Genomic DNA, 24073 nt, shown 5'->3' on the forward strand with positions numbered 1-24073 from the left:
AAGAGGCCATTTTGCCTGTGGAACACTAATAATTCCAATTAAAATCATTCATTAGCATACACGCTAATTTTTGTTTCGATGCCCAGATTAAAGAACTTTGTAAAATGCTCAGCAGAATATTGCCAATAAGTAGCATTCGAATTTAAAGCCTGCTAATGTATTACTGAGGCAGAAATAGAATTTGCTGCACTTTGAAAATGCCTCCAGCACAAAGCCGGTGGGAATGCCTGAAACACCCGGCATCCAAAGGGTTAAGAACACTAGTAATAAATTAGTGGCAGACAAATGAAAGTGTTTAAAGGGTAAAGGGACGCCAACGTGGAATATAAAGTTAAGCTGTATTAGCAAATACAGTCGTACCCGGTTATAATGAACAGGCTTATAGCTAAAAATAGTTTGATATATTAGGTAATTTGATATACCCAAACTCGCCTATAATGAACTGAAATGAACTTTTGTGATGTATTCGTTGCATATGAATTCGTTCTCTGCAGTGGAATAAGGAAGCAAGCACGGGACTCAGTTATCGATAACAAAACTACGCTTAGTAGGCAGTAATTCTTGTCTGTGCCTTTAAATGTTTCTCAGCATCACTAAGAATAATGTTTCAAAGCTTAATGTCGATGCGATGCTTAATGTGCAGTTTATTATGAAGGAGTTACTTTACATGAATTTCGGCCAGTAAGTTGCGTTTTTGATATAGAGAACAATTCCCTTTATCCGGGTTCGTTACATTCGGATTTAACTGTAATGCTTCTGCAATATCAAAACAGCCACACTTGGGTTTGACAAGTCAGAAATATGCAAAAACAAAAGACTGGCGGCGATGCCACTTTAAAGTTCTCGCACCGACTCACCATGACATCATGGATCGTGACAGCACCTACTTGTGTCTAGCTAACTGCTTATTGACAATGAAGGACTACGATGCAGAATCTGAAGACCCAACCTAGTAAGTTTCTGTAGAATATTTGCTGTGCAAAACTGGCCCAAACGTGAGAAAATACAGTACATTGAAATCAACGACACCACATCAGCATACCCGAGCCAATTTTTCAGCATGAAACTCACAATCTGGATGTTCAACCTTCATTTTTTTTTTTCAACAATAAACAACCTTCTCTGCCAATTGAATGAAAAAGCGAATTTTCAAAGAATGATTTTTAGCAGTATAAACTTAGTGTTGCTTTTTAGTGCAGCTTTTATTAGATAAGCAGTTTTGATGCCACTTTGTGCGCCTTGGCAATTACAGAAGCAGCTCATAATACCAAATTAATTGTAATTGTAACTGTAATAGTAATTTATTTTGCACAAGAACAAGTCTGCGCTCGGTGGCATGCTAGGCAAAGCAGACAGGCAAGAATACTTGCGCATGAGCGCCTGCAAGCCTGCCACCCAGTGCAGAGAAAAAAATAAAATAAACAAATAAACAAACACTAGGAATGCAATTCTTACACTCTTCTGTTACTGCTATCTCTGCACACTGTTAAGGGCAGGTATAGACAAACACTTTCCGTAGCGACCCAAAGGTGAACATCTATTTTGTTTATTCAGTCAGGGAAGCAGCAAGTATTACATAGTGCTCGTAGGCACAAACAACCTGATATACTGCAGGCATTATTAAACACAGCTTACTATACACGCACCTTCAACAATACGTAGATGAGTCGGAGCTGAGGCGGCAGTTCATCAATCGTGAAGCGAAATTTCCCTTGGCTAGTGTGCCAGAATGACGAGTCTTCAGCCGGTTCAGGGGCCACTACAGCACGATCGTTCTCGTCAACCAGGGTTGCCGATGCGACGGTACACTTTGCCTCCGCTGCAGAAATGGAGAGAAAGAAAAGACTTCTTGGCAAACAAATTGATGTCTCAAATTCACTTCACTGGTCAGCTGGAGTTTTTTCGCAACTCTACCGTCTGCTTTATCCCGCTGACTCGATTATAAGCGGTCTAAAACCACTACTCTAAACTGGATGGATACCCTACCTGTGATTGCTTGCATCAGACTAATTCATATCTCCATTTCATCCACAACTATCTCTGCTATTACTAAACATTTTTTTGGAAATTCGTGCAGCAGAATGGTTCCTGAATGGCACTTTACAACTTCCAGTTCATAACCAATATTTCCAGCAGGACCTGGTGAGGAGCGCTTTAATGCTTTTTATTAGTTATTGATAATGACAAAGCGACAAACCCTTGCAGAAATCCCAGCTAAGGCCGTGCAAATGAGCATCATTTGAACTGGAGTTAATTTCTAAACCTTCGTCTAAATGTGGCAAGTGTGAAGAGCCATGGAATGGTTGTCAATTGGAGCACTTACGAACGTCGTCTTCGGTGAGCGTGACAGCACGTGCGAATGCAGTGACCACTTGCTCTGTGGGCATGATGGCCACTGTGTCCAAGTGGCCTGCGCACTCTTCCAAGGTAGCTGTCATTAAAGTCTGCGCTTCAACAGGCTGTGACACTGACTCAGTGTCCACCAGTGATTCAGGACTTTCCTGCACATAGATACATGCACAGACAAGAGCTGTACAGCCAAACCTCACTATATTGAAACAAATTATAATGAACTATTGAATATAACAAAATATCGTAATTTCCCTTAGAACTGCCACCATAAAAACATGTGCATGTGACATCTTGTTTTAACAAAACGAAAATGTTTCTACAAATGGATACAACGAGCCATTTTCAGCTCTAAACAACAACTTAGCAATCATTTCATGCCAATAAGGCTCAAATCTTGCAGCAAACAATGCTGTTAGTACCTAACTTGCCCGATGCAGCAGTTCAAATCTCCAGCAATATTTTGGCCGCCTGGAACCGTACCAAAGCAGCTGCACTGCCAAGTCAGTAACCCTACTTCAGCACTCTACCGCCACCGATTCCTGCGCTCTGCACCTTGGCGGAGTGTCACGAATGCCAGAATGAAGTTGTAACAGGGAAGCTCATGGCTTACAGTACACGCTGCGTGGTGCAACTGCAGCTGCAATAAACAGCTGCACATACATGTTTAAGGGTATTTGCGGCTTCACACCCTACTCTTACATTCTTGGTGACCACTCAGTTCTTTTGGCGTTCTTTCAGTGCAAAAAGTTAATTTTGTTGTTCAGACATGTCCGCTCCCATCCAGCCACAAAGGTTGTAGCAAATCAAAAGACTGCTGTGCTCTGTAAGCATGACCATGAAACTCCGATAAGGTGAGGGATATCAGTTTTATGCTGGAAGAATAGATTAGGACATGTAATACTTTCGCGTAATACTTTCGGTGTTCTTTCGGTGTTCACAATGAGCTTTTGTATCGGCCTCAGATCACATGGTGGTACGTCTGCCCGTACCCAGTGCCCAGTGGGTAACGTCGGCAATGTTTATATGCATATATTATGCAACGCACTGAAATGTCCCTCGGCCTACAGATTAGCATGCAGGAGAAACATTATACCAAAAATACATAGCTCTCTTCTGTAAGTCAAGTAATATTTACAAGAAAGTATTACAACAACTAAAGGACAAGTACCTATCACTACCCTGTAATAAAGCGATATTCACACGGGGGAGCCCTCGATGCGAACGGGAGCACGGCGCCATGAGCCGTCACTCTGCTACGTGCTACTCGCCCACTCACACGGACTGTGCGGGCATGGTGCGGAGATTAAGTAATGTCAGTGATGGCAGACGGTTTTAGCGGTCTGCACTCTCGACACCGAGTGTACACGCGGGCACAGGTATGCTGTGGTGAGCAAGATAAGAAAGAGAGATGCTTTATCGCTGAGCTTTGGCATTTCGGCAGCTGTTTGTGCCACTGAAAAACTATCGTTGCCCAATGAACAAGACCGCCAAGCACCCGCGAAGGCGGCAGCGACTCTTATGCCACCTCTATACTGCTGGTGAATGCGGTGTGATAGGTTGCTCGACAAGTTGGCAAGATCCCTGCTGTCTCCCCCACCAAGAAGGGATGTTTTGTACTGGTGCAGCAAAATTGGTCCCAAAAAGGTGTGACGTCATCATTAAGTGATGTGCACTCCCCACTGCAAAGCAAGGGATTTCTCCCTCATGCGAATACCGCTTAAGGATCTGCAATACAGGCATCACATTTATGTGCTGAGCTACACCAGCAGGCAAAGGGACTAACTTGGCTTTCAGGGACAGTTGGTATCGCAGGCTCCTTTAGAGGGGCTAGTGTTGGCTGTGTCCTGTGTGGAGGGGTGGCTGAAGATGGCCTCTGCGAATCCTCCTTGAGAAGTGGCTTAGGTGAGATGGGTGGGTGGCTGTTGGCCATGTTCGATGGATCCGTGGGGATCTACGTAGAGCAAACGTGCAAAGCAATGCTATTTCAGAACATTTCTTCCTTTAACTGAAAACACAACCACGCAGTGGAAGTGAAGTGACACTGGCTGTTAAAGGTGTCAGCAGCTTTAGTTATAAAGCAAAAATAAAGCAGGAAGTGTGAGGCATTGAGCACAGCTGTTACAAGCCCTCATATAAACACTAAGTGATATTCGTTGACGTGGCCACCTCAGTTTCACTGAAGCCTTGGCCTTAACCTTGGCCAATCTTCATACACAATTCACATTAAAGACATGCTTATTTTAGATACAAGGCTAGACAGCACCTTTCTGCACATAGACACAGTAGAGCCCTGCATTAGCAACCTTAAATCAAACAATGTTCCCTTTGTTATGTTAACAGCAGTTTATTCACAAGTACAGCGCCGCTCCTAAATACCTTTATGAATTTCACAGCAAGGAATGGACATTTTATATCTTACCTGCAAACAGACTCTGCAAAAACAATACACATCTGTAAAAATGCAGCTTGGAATTGTTTCCATTCGAATTCTCATTTGCATAAGATATTTTAAAAGCATACTTTTTTACTCCCACACCCGTGTGGCAGGTAATAGAAGCATTTTACATCAGAATAAGAATAAAGAAAGCTTGTATCAGTGACACATCTGTAATGCTACGAAACAGTTAACAAAAGTCTTCAGAAAAACCGGCACGATTTGGTTGTATTGCTGAACTATACGATGACTGCAATCTTCCTTTCCACTTAAGCACAGTGTAGTGTGCACATCTCTCTTGCTGCTTTTTTTATATATGTTGTCTGCTTCAAATAGACTTTAGTTACGAGCTAGCGCTAGTCCTGTGTCTGCTTTTTTAAATCCCGTATTATGGTGTTCACACGTTAAACCTGCATGCAGAAGATGTATTTTGGGTGATTGTTACACAATCGCAAGCGCAAAAGTGTCGCGTGATGCAGGTGAGGTGACGAATGATGCTTACATCAGCCATGGCAACCTCCATGACGGGGCAGAAGAACTCTACAAGCGCCAGTACCAGCTGGTACCAGATGGCGGTCATCTCACAGAAGAGGCATGCTACGGGCACTGCCCCAGCTGCACCTCCGGCGCAGCCAGCTTGGCAACATTGGTGCTGTTCACGTGGGAACCTCAGCATGGCGTGCAGCAGGGTCAGGATCTCACGAGCCTCACTCGTGGCCAGTCCCCGGTGAGCGGGGATCTCTTGAAGCTCTAGCTGCACGATCACGAAACAACCCCACTCGTACTAAACCCTAATGTAAATAGTTAAACCTCATTATAACGAAACGATAAACTACAGTTAAATATCGGTACAACAAACGTCAATATAATGAAATTCTCGATATAACGAAATATTTAACTTTTTATGACTTCTTGTTTTGTATTTAGAACCTCAGTATAACAAAGTGCGTTTATACACGGTTTCAATATACTATAACGAAATTTCACTGCCACTGTGAAGGAATACCGAAACAATAAATGGAAACTTCCCAGGACTGCAGATGGTCAAACGACTGAATTACAAGTGGCTGCTTGTGAGCGCATCTCTTGAATCGCGCACCGTGGGACCAAGAGCTGCCCTCAAGGTGGAGCAGCATCATGTTCTTTATAAAGTCCAAGTGTGATAAGATCCTATCGTACCCTGTGATAGGATCACTGTATGCTTTCAATGAAAGCGTGTGGTGACCCAAGAGGAATGGTGGCTGGATGAGCGCTGTCTTCCCACGCAAGCAAGCGAAAAGGGGGAGAGGGGAGCGAGCTTGTGATAACACGATCGAGTGCGCGCAAGGGGGAATTGGGGAACAGGGGGGGGGGGGGGGGCAGGTTACAGCACATTTATTTTGCTAGCGCGGCCATGGCTGTGCATGGCTGTCAGCTTGGGTGAGTGCATATGCAGCTTGTGTGCCCAGTTTTATAGGTAATCTGCCACGTTTGCAAAGAGTGGCTGTGCCAAGATGGTGTGGTATCATGTTCGCTCTTTTCCCGCGTGTTTAGTACACGCGGGAAAACTTGAGTTTCAAAGATACGTTGAGGAGGTGCATTGAAACGAAAGGCAGACAGAGCATTCGCTCCCCCCTGCCGGTGCTTTTCATGATAGCGTCGTCCAATTGCGGGTGAAACTATCAGCCGCGATGGCGGAGTGGAGGCAAAAGCGTGGCTCGCCTTGCTTCACACCGCCGATGTGAAGGTATCAACTGGGCATGAAACTGTATCGTTCGTTGCCGACTGTAAAATTCAACAAATTAATTCTTTTTTTTTTTCATTCAAATTTGCTTTTCTGATTGCCTGATAATTTGGAAGATATTGCGGCCCCTTCCGTGTAAGAAAAATCCATCGGTCACTGTACTCATTTGCATAAAAGGTCGAATTTCATTATAAAAAAATTGCGATATAACAAAGCAAATTGCCGATTTTACAGATTTTGTTATATCGAGGTTTAACTGTATAATGAAATAATGAATATAACAAAGTAAGTGAAATTCTCCTTGAATTCCCCATAGTAATGGACATAATAAAGTAATGGACATAACAAAGTAATTCTGGCCCTTCAACATTGTTATAAAGAGGTTTCACTGAATTTAAACATGGAGCGCTTCCTGAGCACTTGGAAGTGCTCCTGTTCACCCCCCAGAATTTTCCGTTGAAGCACCAACAGAATAAGCATGCTATATGTTTACCACAAAAGAAAGACGAGGACAATGAAAGAAACACGAACAATGACACAGGCTGTATTCCAGAAGACATCCACCTTGCTTGCAAAAGGTCTCAAGTACAGCGCCGAGCCTCAAGTTCCTGCCCACGAGCTGGCTGCACTGAACAGACTAGTGGCAAAGCAGACTGTGCGGAATTACAATGAGAGGTGTCCATTGAATGGGGATGATTTAGTACCACCCGTGTCATCATTTGTGTATCTTTCGTTGTCCTCATACTTATTTAGCGGTAAACATTTGTCTCGGAGTAAATACGAATAAAGCCAAGTTCAACTTCTTCTAAAACAATATAAGCACTGTTCCAATAATAGCACTTCAGAGCATCAACATAGGTACGAGAATAAACTCCTTGCTGGGCTAACTGGTTCATATGTAGAGAAGGCATAATAGCATAAACTAAGACACTCATATAGAGAGAACACAGAAGTGCTTGTCTTTGTGTTTTTCATGTTATTATCTTAGTTTGCGATACTATGTCTTCTCTAGTTATGAGAACAAGATGGAAAGCTCTATTTTGATACACTAATTAACACAGGTGTAAACTGACAAATACGAAGGTCGACAAAAACAGGAGGAACACTATTGCCAAGTGATTTTGCCAGATGGCGAATGCTGCCTATATGTTATCATTCATACAAGTAAATCGCATGTGCAGGGTACATGCATGTACAGCTGTAAGATCATACAGGTGTCAGTCTTACATTATACACTTCAGCAAGGTATCTTCCACATCCTGAAGAGATATGGAAATGCTACAATTGCATGTTGTTCCCCATTCCTATATATGTACTGCATTTTTATGCAGTGGCTCAAGTCGCAAACACCATGTAACCAAAACTGAGTTCTTTGCTGAGCTAGTTGGTCGACAGATATGACGGAAGTAGCATGAAAATTCGGAAGAAAGAAGAAAGGCAAACAGAACAGTAGTGCTATGTCTTGTTGCCTCTCCTCTTTTTTCCGAATGTTCATGCTACTTCCATCACGTAACCAAAGCATTTTCATGTCTAAGTAAAAGCACGAGCGCGCTTGCTTTTACAGCGTTTAAAGTTTGCTTGCCTGCTTGATAAGTATGTCGACCATGAGTATGTGGCAGCTGAGGGTGACCTCGGCATCAGACTTCTCCTCGCGAGGAGGTGCGTCTTCGGGTAGGAAGCTGGGCAGCTGGTCGCAGTCCAGGCCAAGGCTACCAAGCATGGTACCTGCACAAGCAGAATGAAAAAAGAGTGACGCTTTGTAGCAACTGGTCAACAGTGTGAAAACAAGAGACGCCTCAACTAGGAGCATACTTTTCAACAAGGAAGCAAATCAAAATGCTGGCTCTGAGCTGAGGCTTCTCTTCTGCGCCCACTGCTTATCAATTCCCGTCTTCATTTTCTCGTGGCGTTTTGATTTGTTTGTAGTGGCAACTGAATTAAATTTAAGAAAAACCTGCATTCTGACTGAACTGGCCCAGTCAAAAAAAAAAGAACAATTGACGTGAATTAGCTTTTCCAATAGGAATCAAGTGGGACCAATAGGAACCAACTGGAAAATCCTTACTTCCAACTGGTTACGACTGGGTTAGAGGAGAAACCAATTGGAGCTGCCAATTGAAATGAACTGGACCCAACTGAAACCCATTGGAAAATCCTTAGTTCCAACTGGTTACAATTGAGTCAAAGTGAAACCAATTGAGTCCGACTGGACTTGCCACTTGGAATCAACTGGGCCCATTGGGAAATCCTTACCTCCAATTGGTTACGACTGAGTCAGGGATGCAACCAATTGAGTCCAATTGGACTTGCTAGTTTGAACCAGCTAGGCCCACCTTACATTCCCTAACTGAATCTAATTGGACTACCAACAGGAATAAACTAGCTAGAATGTAACCAACTGGGAAATCATACTTTCAGTTTATAAACCCATTCAAGGAAACTGGAATGAGTTATAACTATATACGCATGCAGTACTAAGGCTATAGCAAACCTGTTTCTGTCAGCTGGAATCCTATTTAGGTTTGCTTTGTGGGGTATATATGTGTATTGGTATTGCCCATTGGTGCAACTGGTCATTCCAACAAAAATCAATTGGTGAAGTTCCGGTTGGTTCAATTAGTCCAGCTATGTACTAATTTATAATTGGAAATTTTCCAATTGGTACCAATAGGAAATTTCCCAATTGGAGTCAATTGCTTTTTTCGACAGGAAGTACAAGGGCTCACAAGGTGTAAATGTTGACAAGTCAGTGCTTGTCTACTTAGTTTAGCTGTTGCCGACACCCTTCGTTAGATTCTAGCGTTATGGATTAATGCTTATGATGCAGCATAAATTTTCCCTTTCAAAGAAGACTCAGGATGATACTTGGCAGCGAGCAAGCTTGTTTCATACATATTCTTTAATTTAAACAGGTTGTTCTGCCCAATATAGGAGTATCCTATTTAAATGAGTGTGGAGGCCGTCCTCACGTAAGAATTGCAGTAGTGACATATAACCGTCTATTTGATCAGTCCGTAGCTCTTTGAATATTCTCTCAAACAGTCTGCATTCCTGGGCAAGGCCACAGCATATGGCGAATGTCCACTGTAAAGGCTGCAGCAAAAACTTTCAACAGCTCATGGGCTCTCCAGGTCTTATGCTGGCATACAAGCTGAGTCAAGTCGTCAAGTTTTTTTTTTTTCAAAAAGCATGGTAGTGTTACCTGTATACGTAGTGAAACAATACAGCAAGAGGTTCAAGTTTAGACAAGAACTGACATGAGGACATCTTATTTTTACAAAGATAAGGTGATTATAAAAACAGAGCACATAGTAATAAAGATGTCGACAAGCATATAAATAATTACAAGAGAAGTAGATTAGATCTAACAAAAATAACTCAGTGCATACAATAACCCTCATGGCAAATGGCTATTGAAGAACTGCATGCTTACCAGTGGTGTCCTGCCTTAGCGGATGGAACCTGGGCGTGAGTCCAGTGACTTGGGCAGGTCCTTCCTTGGCAGTCGAATCACTTGAGGTGGGTGGTGCCCCCATGTGCACCCCGGAGGAAAACATGGAGAAGAGCAGGTTCAGGGGCACCGGAACCTCCAGCATGGTCAGGATCTGTCCACACAGGCAGAGCAACTTGCGTCAGTTATGAAGGACAAGCATTAACACAGCACGATAGGACAACTCTTGCTTGCACGCTACTGAGTCCACAAGAAAAAAATAAGATCTACTAGGGCAGGACACTAATCATCAGCACAAAATTTCGTCATGAATGCCTTTTATTCTGGTTTCTCAGTTTTTTAATGAATACAACTATCAACAAAACTGTAGAAGGGCATGCATTTGGGCTGGTTGGTTCATGATTACGAGAAGACAAAACCGCGCTGAACAACAGGACTGTCTGTGCTCTCCCTTCGTCCTGTTGTTCAGCACTGTTTTGTCTTCGCATTATCAACAAAAGACAAGACTTGTCCTAAATATGGCCAGAAGCAAGAGGCCTAAGCCCAATAGATCAATGCATGGTGTACCTGTAGCCAGTACAGTGCTTGCTCCTGTACTTGCACAGTGGTGTTCTCAAAACGAGCAGTCAGGAATCCATACATCTGCTTGATGTTGAACCCCAAAGGGCTTAGGTCTGGATCTAGTACTTTGCTGCAATGAAGGAAGCCACCAGTTAATATTACGCAATGTGGGGTGCCTCGCGGCAGTCGCTGCAGAAACTACTGCCCGTGGCACACAATAGTTGTGCGCGTGCTAAGAACATGTGGGCCACGAGTGTGGAAACATGGGTTCCCAGACTTGGCTGTGGCCCCACTGCTCAGAACAGCCAAAGTTTAGTATATATTCTGGTGAGACTGCATTCCAGCTCTGGCTTTTTGGTTGCTTCGTAGCTTCTGCAGCAGTTGCCAAGAGTGGCCTCACCTTAGCTTGTGCACCTTAAGCAGGTGCACAAGCCATTAGCAAGGCAATGCCCAAATCTGAACTTTGCATACACTATATTATGATGGAATACCATACCTGAGAAGGATTTTGAGTTCGGAAAGTTCTTCCTCTGGTATTTCAAATCTGAAGGCTTCCATCCAATGTGGCATGATGTACTCCCACACCTGAAATGTGATAGTGAGTCTCTTTACTCAGCCAGTAAGCTGTGGAAAACACTTGGATTGCATACCGCATATCATCACGCTCAGCCACAACAAGAAACTTAGATCTTTTCATCTTACAAGCCTAGGTCTCGATTTACGGAAGACATACCAGACGAGCAGATACATACCAAGACAAAGGTGCAGAAGTTGCTTCCTTCACAATTACTATAATGCTCTGGGTCCCCAGGCCAGCCAGATCATGATGAGGGCTCAAAGTAACCTCCAAACTTATAAATGTCAAACAAAACCAATTCCTATATGATATCCCATGCAATATGTAATGTACTGGCTACATTCCTCTTTGTATGGCTTTGTCTCAAAGCTTAACTAGCCAAAGGATGTGTGTACAAAATTTGCGTGAATCCTCATTCACAGGTTTTTCAGGGGCACTGAACCGAAAAATAAAATTGCCTAACTTGGCAGGCTACTTTCTTGTAAGCGAGAACAGTTCAACAGACATGGTGTCAACACCCACAGTATTTCTCAACTGTCTTCCAGTCATGAGGCAACCTCACAGTGGCTTTCATTTTGTTTTGTTTGCACATCTACTTGCCGCACCACCAGATGCCTGCTCATAGGTATAGCAGCACATCACCTACTGGTACATGTGAAGTGCCAAATGCTAGCTGGTGGCTTTCATTTTGCTTTCTTTGTTCATGGTCTCTGCTTTCAGAAACACAGACCTCAAAGTTGCAAAGGGCACAACACAGCTTTATTGCCATATCAAAGTTTTAGTAGAAAAAAAAAATATTTTCCAGTACTGCAATTACACATATTTATACCAGTTACTAACACATTTGGCAAGTGGACTGTTTGCAGACAACCCCAAGTACAGCAACACAAGCTTCAAGACAGAAGAAACTCAGCACTTACATCTCTGTTGATAATGTCATACGGAACGAGGCAAAGGAGTGTCTTGAACCCCTCCTTTATCTGGTCGGTCTGGCATGGCCAGTTATCCCTGGTCACAGAAAGAAAAAAAAAAATGTTGACTACTAGCGCAGCACGGCAACCAGCAAGGTGCGACACATTTGTCCAGAAATGCACTTACTAAACTTTGCCACATTGTACAGCTTTTAAAGATTGACTGCAACGAAGTTTTGGGCTGAATAAAAATGCCTATAGTTTCAGATACAGAAGATTTAAGAGCAACCTCTAAGCAAAATTTTATGTTTTAGATACGAGTGTACGCATTGCGAAAAGCTAGCAAGACTAGAAATTTTTGATACCAAACTGGAAAAAAGAAATGCTGCCATTATCTTTAGCAAGAAATTGCACAAAAAGAAAGGAACATTAAGAACCAGCACGGTTCCTCGACATAACCTCTGAGATTAGGCGGTGCGTGTGGCACGCTGAAAATCTTGGAGGCCATGGTCTGGCATTTGCTTGTCATGTTCACTAAGACGCACGCGTCATTTGCTTAGGTGCTATTTGAAGGTTGTTAATAAGAAAATTTGACAATAACCAGCTCAGCAACTTCGCCATGATTGCTTCAATAGTACATACACTGCACATTTGTAGCCAATTAGCAAAAGTGAAATTTTGTTGCTGTTGTCCTTTAACAGCAGGTATTGCTTTTACCTAAGAAAAGAGGTGCTATCATGTTGCTGCTTAAAACTTAAGGCGAAAGTTGGAGTGCTTTTATGGGAAAGAGTACAGAAGAACTTACCACAGCCTACATACATCAAAAAACAGCTCAGACATTCATGTAAAGCACATGAAATGGCAATGAACAACACAGAAAGCTGCGTGTCGTCATTCACGAGAAGTAACAGGCCAGAGAGAGACATTACTGCCTTAAAGACCCAAGTCTAGGTCAGCAAGTACCAGCCAAATTAGCTAACAGTCGGCGAAGCCAAGGCAAGCTTCAATGACTGGCGACTTCTCTGGCAGTCTCGCCATTCAGTTCTTCCTCGTGTTTCTCCTACTGATTCTTCTAGCAGATGAACGTCTCACACGTGTGTGGCAGACAGCATGGAAGCCAAAAAGAGTGCACAGGATTCCAAAGAGCATGAAGACTCACCAGTGCCCTCCAACTTGAGCATACTCTGCAGGGTGAGGCAGGAGACAGGACACAAAAACATCAAAGTGGGTGCGTACAATGTCCATCAGCCAGCCATGGATGTACTGCAATGATAAGCAGGCACGACTATAGACCCTTTTATGTGCATCGCGTCACCAGGGTGTCTGCGTGACCCCAGAATACTTCCGGTGCACATTTCTGACACCTATGTTTGCAAAGAAAAAAAAAGTGTTTTCACTTGTAATTAACTATAGGCACACACTCTTGGTGTGTCCAAATATAATAAACATGCCTCATATATCCAGCTCATGTATCTAGCTTTCCTATGCATTTCAGAGTAAGATTCATTTACCAAGTTATGTTTTAACAACGCAGCAATATATATACTGATACCAGGTGGAGGGTCCTGTATATTTCCGGGTTATTGCAACTTGTATTGCTAAATTTAGTGGGCCGTTCCAGATGGTGAAACTGGAAGTCCTTTAGAACCTACGCGTGTAAACATTAAAAGGATCTATACTCCGTAGTGCTACATCAATGAACACAGCAATATTTTACACAAGGTGGGTTTTGCCTGCATCTATCAGAACACAGTGCAGTAGTTTTCTTTAATATAGGTCGCAAGATTAGCAGGACTTTTTGTTACTGCAACAAAAAAAAATTTTTAATTCTTCACCTCATGGCTGTGCATCCCCTACGCAAATCACCAGCTAAAACAGTCCCCAAAAATTTATATTCTGCACCTATATCAATATTCCAAAGCAAAACCTTATCAAGATGTAAAGGTAACTGCAATGCTTTAAGGATTCCCACTGGCATAGTGAATTCACGATATAGCAACTTCATTTATTAGGCTAGTAAATTTTAAAGCCATGTTATACGTTGCTAATTTAACACCAGTCCAGGAAGGAATCAATTTCGATTTTTAACAAGGAAGCAAGCATAGTCCTGAAAAAAAAAATTATGGGGTTTTACGTGCCAAAACCACAATCTGATTATGAGGCACAACGTAGTGGGGGACTCCGGAATAATTTTGACCACCTGGGGCTCTTTAATGTGCACCTAAATCTAAGTATACGGGTGTTTTCGCATTTCGCCCCCATCGAAAGGTGGCCGCCGTGAAGCATAGTTCTGTACTAGTAATCAAATGTCAAATTATTCACCAAGCAGTGGAGACAACCTTAAATAGGGCTAGTAAGCTGGTGGCATACTTACCTCTGTCTTAAGCCTTTCTAGCGAATTTCCTGTCTGATCTGCAATGAAAAATAAAGGAAATTTAGAAACCATGTGTAAACGCTGGCCTATGGGACGTACCATCAGGCAAGCAAGCAGTGTAGTGGAACCACTGAAAGAGCATTCCCAGGAGGCGGCCAAGGGTTTCCTGTATGGGAGGACCAGCACTACTTAAACAACACAGAAACACACCTTTTTTCTTTTTTTCTATAAGTTGCAACCAGTTCTGCGATAAATGCTAAACATTCTATGCCAGGTATAAAATAAGCCAGGTACATATGGTAGTTCTGGCTAGAGCTCTGGCTCATTCACACTTAAGCTTCGCAGCAGGGCTTTAAGGCTGTGACATTTTCACATTCAGCAGCCATTGCTTGATGCCTTCCATGTTAAGTGCAACCAATGTGACAAAAATTGTGACACATCCCTTAAACTTCCACTAGTTCAGTTGAAATTTCTTCTTTTAAAGAAAAAGATAAGTGCTGCAAAGATAGAAGAGCTATGGCTTGAACGCCTACACTAACGGTTTGATTGATGATTATTTAGTTTTGTTTCTTTATTACTACTTCCTAAACAGACAAGGTTCCTGTTGAATAAACTTGTCCAACATTTTGCAAACAGACCAAGAAATAAGTTAGAGAACAAATTACAGGAAGAGTGTTGTCTTCAGGCGTGCAGAGGCCAACCAGGAGCCAAACCCCATAGCGGCTCAGCAATTGACGCTCTTCCTGGGCCATGCATTCCAGAGATTCCTCGGGGCCTTCTGAGAGTAGGCCACCTAAGCGTGAGTGGCGGTCAGTCGTTGATTCCTTCCCAGGAACTCCCCCTTTGTCTGACGAGGGCTGTGCCTCCTTCAGAAGACTGCATTATAGGTGAGAGGCACCAAATGCAAGTCTTTCAGTGCAAATGGAGTTTACAATTAGCTTTGGCACCTTCATTGCTCAAGGGACATTAGATAGCAAGTGAATGGCAAAATGTCAGGCCCGATTTTATGAAGCGTTTTTACATGCGTCATGCAAGTGTCCCATCACAAGGTTACCATGATGAGGCGGTACGCTTAAAACTATGGCTAATAAATCAATGTGATATGTAAGGCTGCCAAACAAAAAACTGATTCATCCGTTGTCTTGGCAATGCCGAAAGATGTGGCAGCAGGCTGATACAAAAGAAAACGCTCACGGTGGTTACGCTTTAATGTGCTTTGCAGAATGAACAGAGTGCTCAAGATGACGTGAGAGATGAGGTGACCGACCTCCACTATCTGATACATTTCTATGACACTGTGTAGTATCTTATCCTCACCGCTCGCTTTCCTTTTATCTCATCTACCCCCTCCTCTTTCTGCAGAGTAGCAGGCCAGAGACATAGCTCCTCAGGCCAACCTCTAAACTGTTCATTAAAATGTGCATATGGTATGACTGTTAAGGTTCCAGCTATTCCAAAACTACTGTGGCCACTGCATTTGACGACTTCTTATCTGGTAATGTCTCGATTCGGAGCCATGTGACAGTATAGGATCAGTGGTTCAGCCTGAACAACTATGATGGCATTTCATTTCTGATTGACTAGACATCTAGCCAGTTGTCTATCTTTTCACATTCTTTTTTTTTCTCCACTAATCCCACCTTTCTCTTACTGCTTATTCTTCAAATGTCCAACTTGTATACTATCTTCTTAGTTCCTCGTTTCTCGGAGAAATATGCCCACCTGTTTCACAACGCCTGCTTACACGTGAAGATCCTTTTCTGTATTTGTCAACCCTACTTGGAAAAAACCGACAGCAGTACCACTACATGTTCCCTCTCTATCACAACTAAACAACCCCCCACTCCCCCCCCCCTTTTTTTAGGGCAACATCCTTACCCTAAACCATGCACCAGCTTACTCTTTACCCCCTTCCCCATTGTGGGTGGGGACATGTGAGCTATGCATACATAAATGCTGCTAAGGAAAGCAGTTGCCTAACCTCACAAACGCAAGTCCACTTGCCAAACTACTATCTCTAGCGACATCCCTTGTTCAACCACTGATAATCACATAAAATAGCGTAGGATTTATGCACCTGACAATGGCTTCAACAAAGTAGAGCTGTGTTTCACGATCCATGCTCCAGGGACTCGGGATGGGCCGCAGAGCCACGTGTTGGCTGGCACGCTCATTGTTGCCAGCATGCTTTCCCTGGAAACACTGACCGCAGTAGCGGATGGGCCGGTTGCCGTTGAAGCTGGCACACTCCATGGAGAAGCAGGTCACACTGGCAGACTTCTCCCGGCCACTGCAGTTCTGCATACCAGAACAGCATTCTATATTAATTGGAAAGCCTTAGCCCCATGTGCCATGCTTCACTATAGCCACCTCCTCATGCATATCTCCTTCAAGTGCTGTGCACACAACTATGCACACCAAGGTCATGCATTAAAAGGAAAAGCACTGATGAATATATTAATATTTACAATGTGTCGCATTGATCTTGAAACACTTCTTATTAGACCTGTGCTGCAAATTTGAATAATATGTGCAAAGTGTTTTAGTAAAACGAGACGGAAGGTAGACGTCCAGTTGTTTGCTCCTGGTGCCAGTATGTTGTCAGGTACTAGGTTAACTTCTTTCATGTTTTTAACAATGTCAGACATATTTTGCAAGTGGCTGAATAGGTGCTTTCCAAGTATGTTAGATGTAAAATAGTTAATGTTCTTGTATCTGATGTTCCTGTTGGGAGTTCTTGCATAGAGTGTACATTCTGCAAGCTAAACTCGTTGAAGAATTCAAAGATTCTTAAGCCGTTCTGCAGCTATATGCTTTTATGATTCTGAAGCTGCAAGAAATGTGGTGAAACTAAATTTTCAATGGACAGAATTAATTGGCGTCTAGCAAGGATATTATCAACAGTGGTCACAAAGAAGGGATGCCGCAGTTTTCAGCCTGAGGCACCTTTGCGCGGTCACTCTCGATCACTTTGAACCTCTGCTTTGCACCAAATTTTTATGCATATGACTCGCAGTCCAGATAACTGCCATAAACAAAACACCAGCTGCACAAATCAAGGGAATACTATAGACTCTCTACGTCCCTTTAAGGACGGTAAAAAAAAAATGACAAAAAAAAATGAAAAAAAAAAAAACATGCCAAAAAGGCAGATTTTGTTTTGCATGCAAGACAATTGCTATAATCACATAAAGCAAGACCATGCAAAAAATTTGTCAGAAAAATTAATTTTACTTGGAAAAAATACTTTTTTTTTGCACTAAAATAGGTGGGCTTCACTGCACACAAGTAAGTCTATATTCCAAAAATCACGGGCAAAATGATTATGATCAATTAGGTCAATTTTGTGGACGTTTTACGAGAGAACTTGGGAGCTAAAGGGTTAAATTGACCCATCTCATTCCCTCCTCCCTTGCAACATGCACGGCCAACCTTGTTTTCACAGTGAAGTGAAATCTCCTGCATTGGCAGCAGCACGTCCATCAGGTGGTTGGGGCCATGTTCCCGACGGATCTGGTCGGCACACCCCTGGCACACAAACAGGGGCGGTGGCCGCTCCCCCGATGCAATGGCAATGGAGTGATCAAGGCACATCTGTTCGCAGAAAAAGTGGTGCCAGTAATGCATGTACTTATTTCCATTCAGCAAACAGGTTTGAATTGTTTGTTGTTTGAGAATGGTGCTTTGACAAACAGCCACTGTACTGGCCTAATTCCATCGGTTAGGGCCTGAAATTTAGGGTATAACTGAAATACAGCCATTATTATTGATGGATTGTCATGTGTGGCATCATTAAATCTAGTTTTGACAGTATGTACTACTCTTATTTCACAGGCCATGCTCAGAAGTGTAAAAACAAGCCTCTTAGTTTGGTGAAATTGCAATTCATATTTTAAGCATACAGTTTTATTGTGGTGAGACAAACCAAGGTTGACCGACTTTATTTACACGTTACCAAGTTTTTTTTTTAACAATATCTGACAGCAGTCATTTTCCAACCAAAAGACAGTTTTTCATTACAATGACACAGAATCAAGCATGTCTGTTCTTTATGAGTCATGAAATTGTGACATATTCATCAACTCTTCCTCACAAAGCATAGAAAACTAGCCGTGCAGCCAACTCCGGTGTTCAAGAAAAAAGCACCTTACCTTGTAGCTTCCTTGTTTTCGATGCTGACACAACTCTCTCGCTGACACATCAGTGGCTTCCAGCCTAGAGAAAAACATTCAACACATTCTCAGACAACTTGTGTGCCCCACACAAGTTGTCTAAGCACAAGTTGTCTAAGCAGCTACCAGGGATGCTGGACAACCCATTTCATTACAGCAAGGCACAGAAGAAGCACTGTTGTAGTAAAAAACAAAATATGCTAAATTAGAGCTGCCAAAACTTTTTTCCTGGAGTATCGTGATGCAGAGCTAGCTCTTAAAATACCTATATCAAAGGCGTAATATATAATTATCTTACTAATTGCAGTAATTAGTGAATCTTTCAAGTTGAAGCATGCATTACTGGAATCAAGCATGCTCGCAGTAAGCAGGAAATAAAATATGCAAGTGCACCTCCCTACTGCTTTTGTTTGCATAGTGGCTATTATGAGATTTACCATACCATGTTAAACGCACACTTCTACATGCGGAGAAAAAGAGCACTTCTGTTCTCTGAAGAGTAGTTCATATGCACGTCGTAAGAAATTGATTTGTATCTCAGCCAGTGTATTTAGAGCCATTCTGTTTTCTAATTTTAGCCACACAGACTTTTCATTCCATGGCAAAAATTAGGAATGCGGCTTATTTTTCATGATGCGACATCATGCAAATATCCAGTGGAACAAGGATCACGGGAGCTGGGATGAACATAAGAGGATAGAGTACAGAAAGAAGAGAAAGCTTGCATCAAAGTTCTACAATGTATGCAGCAGTCCTTAATACAATATAATTTTGTGCCAAAAAATCCCGAGTTGCAACACTAAAAGAAGTTTTTAACTCATATGAGTCAAAAAATGACCTAGTTTTTCTCCCTGCAACATTGCAATCATGTACAGATATCGCATTTGTTTCATCAGGACTTTTGTTAGATCAAGTCGTGGCATAATGCTGCATAATTCTTTAAAAGTCCTGATAACAGCTGGCATACTAAGTTCAGTTCTGAAACGCAGTGCAGTAAAACCTCAATATAATAAACGTGGACATGACAACTTATTGCACCTAACAAAGTACATCTAAATTATTTCTCCTCAATATCAGCATGTAACGAATGCACGCTTACCGTATTTATTTGCATAATGCTCATACTCACAAATGCTCACAGCCACCTCCGCATTGAACGTCTAAAATTAGAATTTTTAAAATTAATCATTGCACCCTCAGAAATTGCTGCAGTGACAGTCGTATGCCTGTTTCGACATCAGAGTTGACACTGACTCTGAATAAGTTGGGCAAGAGTCACTTTACTTATTCGTTTAGCGACTTTGTGTACAGCTAATGTTTACAACATAAAGGAATTTTGCAGTTTCCACATGTGTAGAAATTGTGTTCTTATTACAATATTACAATTATAAGTGCTTTTTGTTCGCAAGTAGTATTTTGTTTAAGTTTACAGTGGCTGGCATGAGAACCCCAACACAGAGCCACTTGAGTTTTCATTTTTCCATTTAGCTTCTAGAACATTCCATCAAAAAATGTACCCCACATCGCAACCCCCAATTGCATATCAATTTTCCATGGAAGAAAGTGAGAGCATTATGCAGTAAATATGGTATAACGTATATTCGATATAACGAAGGCATTTTTGCCTGAGGTGCGACTTCTGCTTCAACGGGGCTTTGCTGTATCTGCAGACTTACTCAACTCTTTCTTCTCACTTTTGCATTCTCTTAACTTATTCTTCCAGAAGTCTGGACTCTCTTTCTTCCATCTGTGTTAGCCAATATAATAGCTAGTGCGCTGCAAACATTGGAGAGCTTCGACTTGGGTGTACAGCAAAGAGACATCTTACCAATGGGGCAAGATCCTGACAGAGTGTTAAACAGGGGCAGAGGCCAGGGTGAGACAACAGGGTTGACCACAGGGCACAGAAGAAGAGAGAGACACACACACATAGCTGAATGACACAGACACATACAAAACAACACTCGCTTCCTTTCTTTGCTTAAAAAAAGAAAACTCAAAGGGTACAACATATTCTAAACTTAAGCTTCAACAATTCCTACCAAACAAAACATCTGCTTTAGAGCTAAATGGGCAGGAGAGATTGCAAATCTGCCCCTGGTTCATAACTTGCAACCACATGTTGAGCTACATGTCCTGGATCCTACTATCCAAGACACGTGAAAAAAAGAAATAAAACAGAAAATGAAGCCAGAAAACTCATCAGGGAAATTAATTGTTAGGTTAAATTTGAAATGCAGATATAAAAAGGGAAATGGAAGCGGACGAAAAGACAACTTGGTTTAAAGCCTTTAAGGATGGTAAAATAATGAAAAATACTTGAAGAAAGACCGAATTTTTCCTGCGTGGAAATGAGTCTGATGATCATTTAAATCAAGGCCAGATGAAATATTTCTGTCAAATAGATGAACTTTACTAGGAAAAAAAATGTTTACAGTGTAACAACAGTGGGCTTCAAAACACAAAATTAATGTATGCTACCGAAATCACGTGAAAACGATTCTGATGATCATATAAAGCAAGACCATGCAAAAAAAAAAATTGTCAGAAAGATAAAATTTACTATAGAAAAAAAAATTCACACTGTAATGAAGGTGGGCTTCACTGCACACAGGTGAGTTTATGCTCCCAACTTCACTCTTCAACAGCTGTTTGCTCCATCTGATGTTATTTGCAACAAGCATAAATTAAAGCATTGCATCTGAAAGAAGCGCGGAGCAACACAGGAGCTCAAATTATCGTCAGGCCTGCACAAAAAACAAGAAAAGTTCTGGACGAGCTGGTCTCGTCATTTGTCCTTATGGCAAGTTTTTGTTTGACGAGCTGAGCTTGTCTTCCATCCTTAAATGGTAAGCGCACTGCACGTGTAATGTGGAAAACATGGGTTCAGCTCCGACTTCCACCAAGTTGTCTTTTCATCCACTTTTCTTTCTTTTCTTAATTAAAACATAACAATTAAAATTCAATTAAAACCTCTCAATTAAAACATAACAATTAATTACCCCTATGCTTTCTTTGGCTTACTTGTCCTTTTTCTTTATAAAGTTGTAACTAAAAAAAAATGTGAGTCCCTCAGATCCCTTTATTCCTCAGTATCTAAGACATTTTTTAAAATACATATATGCCTACACTATGCATTCTATAGTTGCTATTGTTCCTCGTCACAAAATTACCCCTCGACAGGATAGTAAACACAGTGTACTCATGCTGCAAATTTTCAAGAAAAGTAAATTTCTGTAAGCTGCTAGCATGTACATGCTCGGCAGTTATGCAAAACTACGACACTATGCGTTATTCGAAACAGTGACGTATCAGGTGTACGTTTTTTTGCCTAAACAGATAAAAGAAATTGCTTGTGTCAGGTATATAGTTTGCATTTCACCCTAACCCTACTTGCCTGGTCTCTCTGCAGGAAATAGATTTCTATACTGTCACTAACAGCAAGAAACAACCATAAAAGGTGAATGCCCTCTACATGAAAGTCTCATGGTACCATGACATCATCTGGAAAAACATGTGCGAGCAGTATCTTGTGTGGTGTTTCTCTGAACAACAGCCAATATTTAATTTATTTATCAATCTTTTTTAGCAGAGTCAAGGTGAACAAATAACAGTTTGAAATGACGAGGACAAGAAGGCGACACACACATACGCTGACTTACAAAACATTGTAACTTATCTCTTCCTCTTCCTTCTATTTTTCATCGCTTGCGTGCACTTGCTCGCCTGCTCGTTGCCACTTTGTTGTGACCAATGGAGTCACAGTTTATTAATCTCGGCCTTAGGCAAGATGATCTGTACTTTTGAGCAGGCGCGATCAGCCCAAGTGCTGCGCCCAAAAGTGGCCAGCTTGCGGGGCCGCAGCGTTTCAGCGAGATCGTGGTTTGATAAGGACGCTCGCTTCATACTTGCGCGACAGTGAGGCGTAAATGTCACGTCCCTGATGGGCGTCTGCTAAAGGTATGACAGTGCTCGCTCTTCCGTAGTTATGGTTTTCGAAGGTAAACTGTCGAGAATTTATTACGATGCAGAAAGTAGCAGTTTACGTTAGCTTTTTGGGTATCTGACAACGATTACGCTCGGATGACTGGCTTCACAAATATCAATAGGATCAATCGTCTTGATGCTGTGCCAAGCATGCCATCTTGGCAAAGTGCCATAACGCCATTGCCCCTAGATGCCTATGTCTCCAGTGCCAATGCACGCGAAAGTGACCAATAATATCATTAACAGTATTTTGTGCGGCCAGAAGGCTTCTACTTTTGTGATTCCATACATCCACGGCATATCGTATTGACTGAAGAGGATTGGCCAGCGGGCCAATGTAAAAGTGTTTTTTTCCACTCCCGATAAACTGCAATCTTTGTGCAGGTTGACCAAGGCGTGTGCCCCGAAAAAGTTCGTCTGCAAAAAGAAACATCAGTCAAAGTTCGTTGACTGTGTGGAAGGAGTCGTTTACAATCTGCCTTTGAACTGTGGGACCAACTATGTCAGTCAGAGCAGTTGGTGTCTTAACGATAGGCTTCGGGAGCATCACTACAATGTGATAGAAATAAGAGGGGGGTTTCTGGATGCACACTGCACGAATTGCATCCGTAATCAGGACAATGCCAGAAATAAGGCCACGTGTAGTCCGGTATATAGTGCCTGCTCAATTGTTAGCAAAAGTCGTAATCAGTTAACCCGCAAGATCATCTAAGCGGAATTAATTGACAGGTTTGGTGACACCTGCATGTCAAAACTGTCTATCACCCTTTCTAGGAAGGAGTTATCTTTCTTGCGTAAAGATAGCAATTTTCTGCGGGCGGCGCAAACGTGATGTGTCACAGTTCTTGCCATAGATGTGGTTGCTTGCTTTGAAATAAAACACTGCTGTAAGTCTGCGCTCGTGTGCCTTAGCCTCTTCTCTGTCCTCGTCTTGTGCGCATAACGTTCTTTCATCGAACAAGTGCATCCTGTGTATGAAATGAATAGCTGAAACTGACATTTTTCTCAATAATTCTGGCAAATGGGTGTGACCTTAGAAATGACTGATTGCAACTTGCAACCAAAGTTAATTATTATAGATTAAATCACAAGTTCACAAATGCCTTGTGCTTTCACCTACTCTTGGAGACAAGACTGACTGCCAGTGTTTTGTAGATTTGTTGGAATGCCAGAAAAGAAATAAGACCTACAAAAGGCACCATGCACATAGGCTCTTCTATATGACAAGCTTCACGTTGCAGAGCACCTGAACTGCTAAAATATACACTATATTCTACTGCTACCCTGCAAGCAATATCGATACAGAATAGAGCAAAGGCCAGTGAACTCCGCACTACCCCAGTCATTATTGTTGCTCAACAGATCATTCTTTCATGCCTTCTAAACGAGATATTTCTACTAAATGCATGTAAAGGATGATTACGGTTTTGGAGGTCTAGACTACCAAACAATCCCATGCCAAATATGAAGGTTTAAGGAGAACTAAAGCAAAATTAGGATTGCACAGTTGCATTCAATATGAGTTGAAACA

The 24073-nt window shown here is 42.1% G+C and overlaps 1 protein-coding gene across 1 annotated transcript in view; it reads right to left on the reverse strand.

The window, feature by feature from the left end:
• LOC119458587 (protein unc-79 homolog) overlaps window positions 1–24073 on the reverse strand; it is an 82476-nt gene that overhangs the window by 44880 nt on the left and 13523 nt on the right. The window contains 18 exon segments of the mRNA XM_049670918.1: window positions 1647–1819; window positions 2324–2501; window positions 4136–4303; window positions 5289–5540; window positions 8092–8234; window positions 9943–10114; window positions 10528–10651; window positions 11018–11106; window positions 12019–12106; window positions 13169–13272; window positions 14384–14421; window positions 14483–14549; window positions 15049–15259; window positions 16461–16681; window positions 17816–17977; window positions 18088–18091; window positions 18535–18598; window positions 20384–20398. Coding sequence (XP_049526875.1) covers window positions 1647–1819; window positions 2324–2501; window positions 4136–4303; window positions 5289–5540; window positions 8092–8234; window positions 9943–10114; window positions 10528–10651; window positions 11018–11106; window positions 12019–12106; window positions 13169–13272; window positions 14384–14421; window positions 14483–14549; window positions 15049–15259; window positions 16461–16681; window positions 17816–17977; window positions 18088–18091; window positions 18535–18598; window positions 20384–20398 — 2273 coding nt within the window.

The sequence above is a fragment of the Dermacentor silvarum genome, chromosome 7 (assembly GCF_013339745.2).
Source record: "Dermacentor silvarum isolate Dsil-2018 chromosome 7, BIME_Dsil_1.4, whole genome shotgun sequence".
NCBI classification, from domain to species: Eukaryota; Metazoa; Arthropoda; class Arachnida; order Ixodida; family Ixodidae; genus Dermacentor; species Dermacentor silvarum.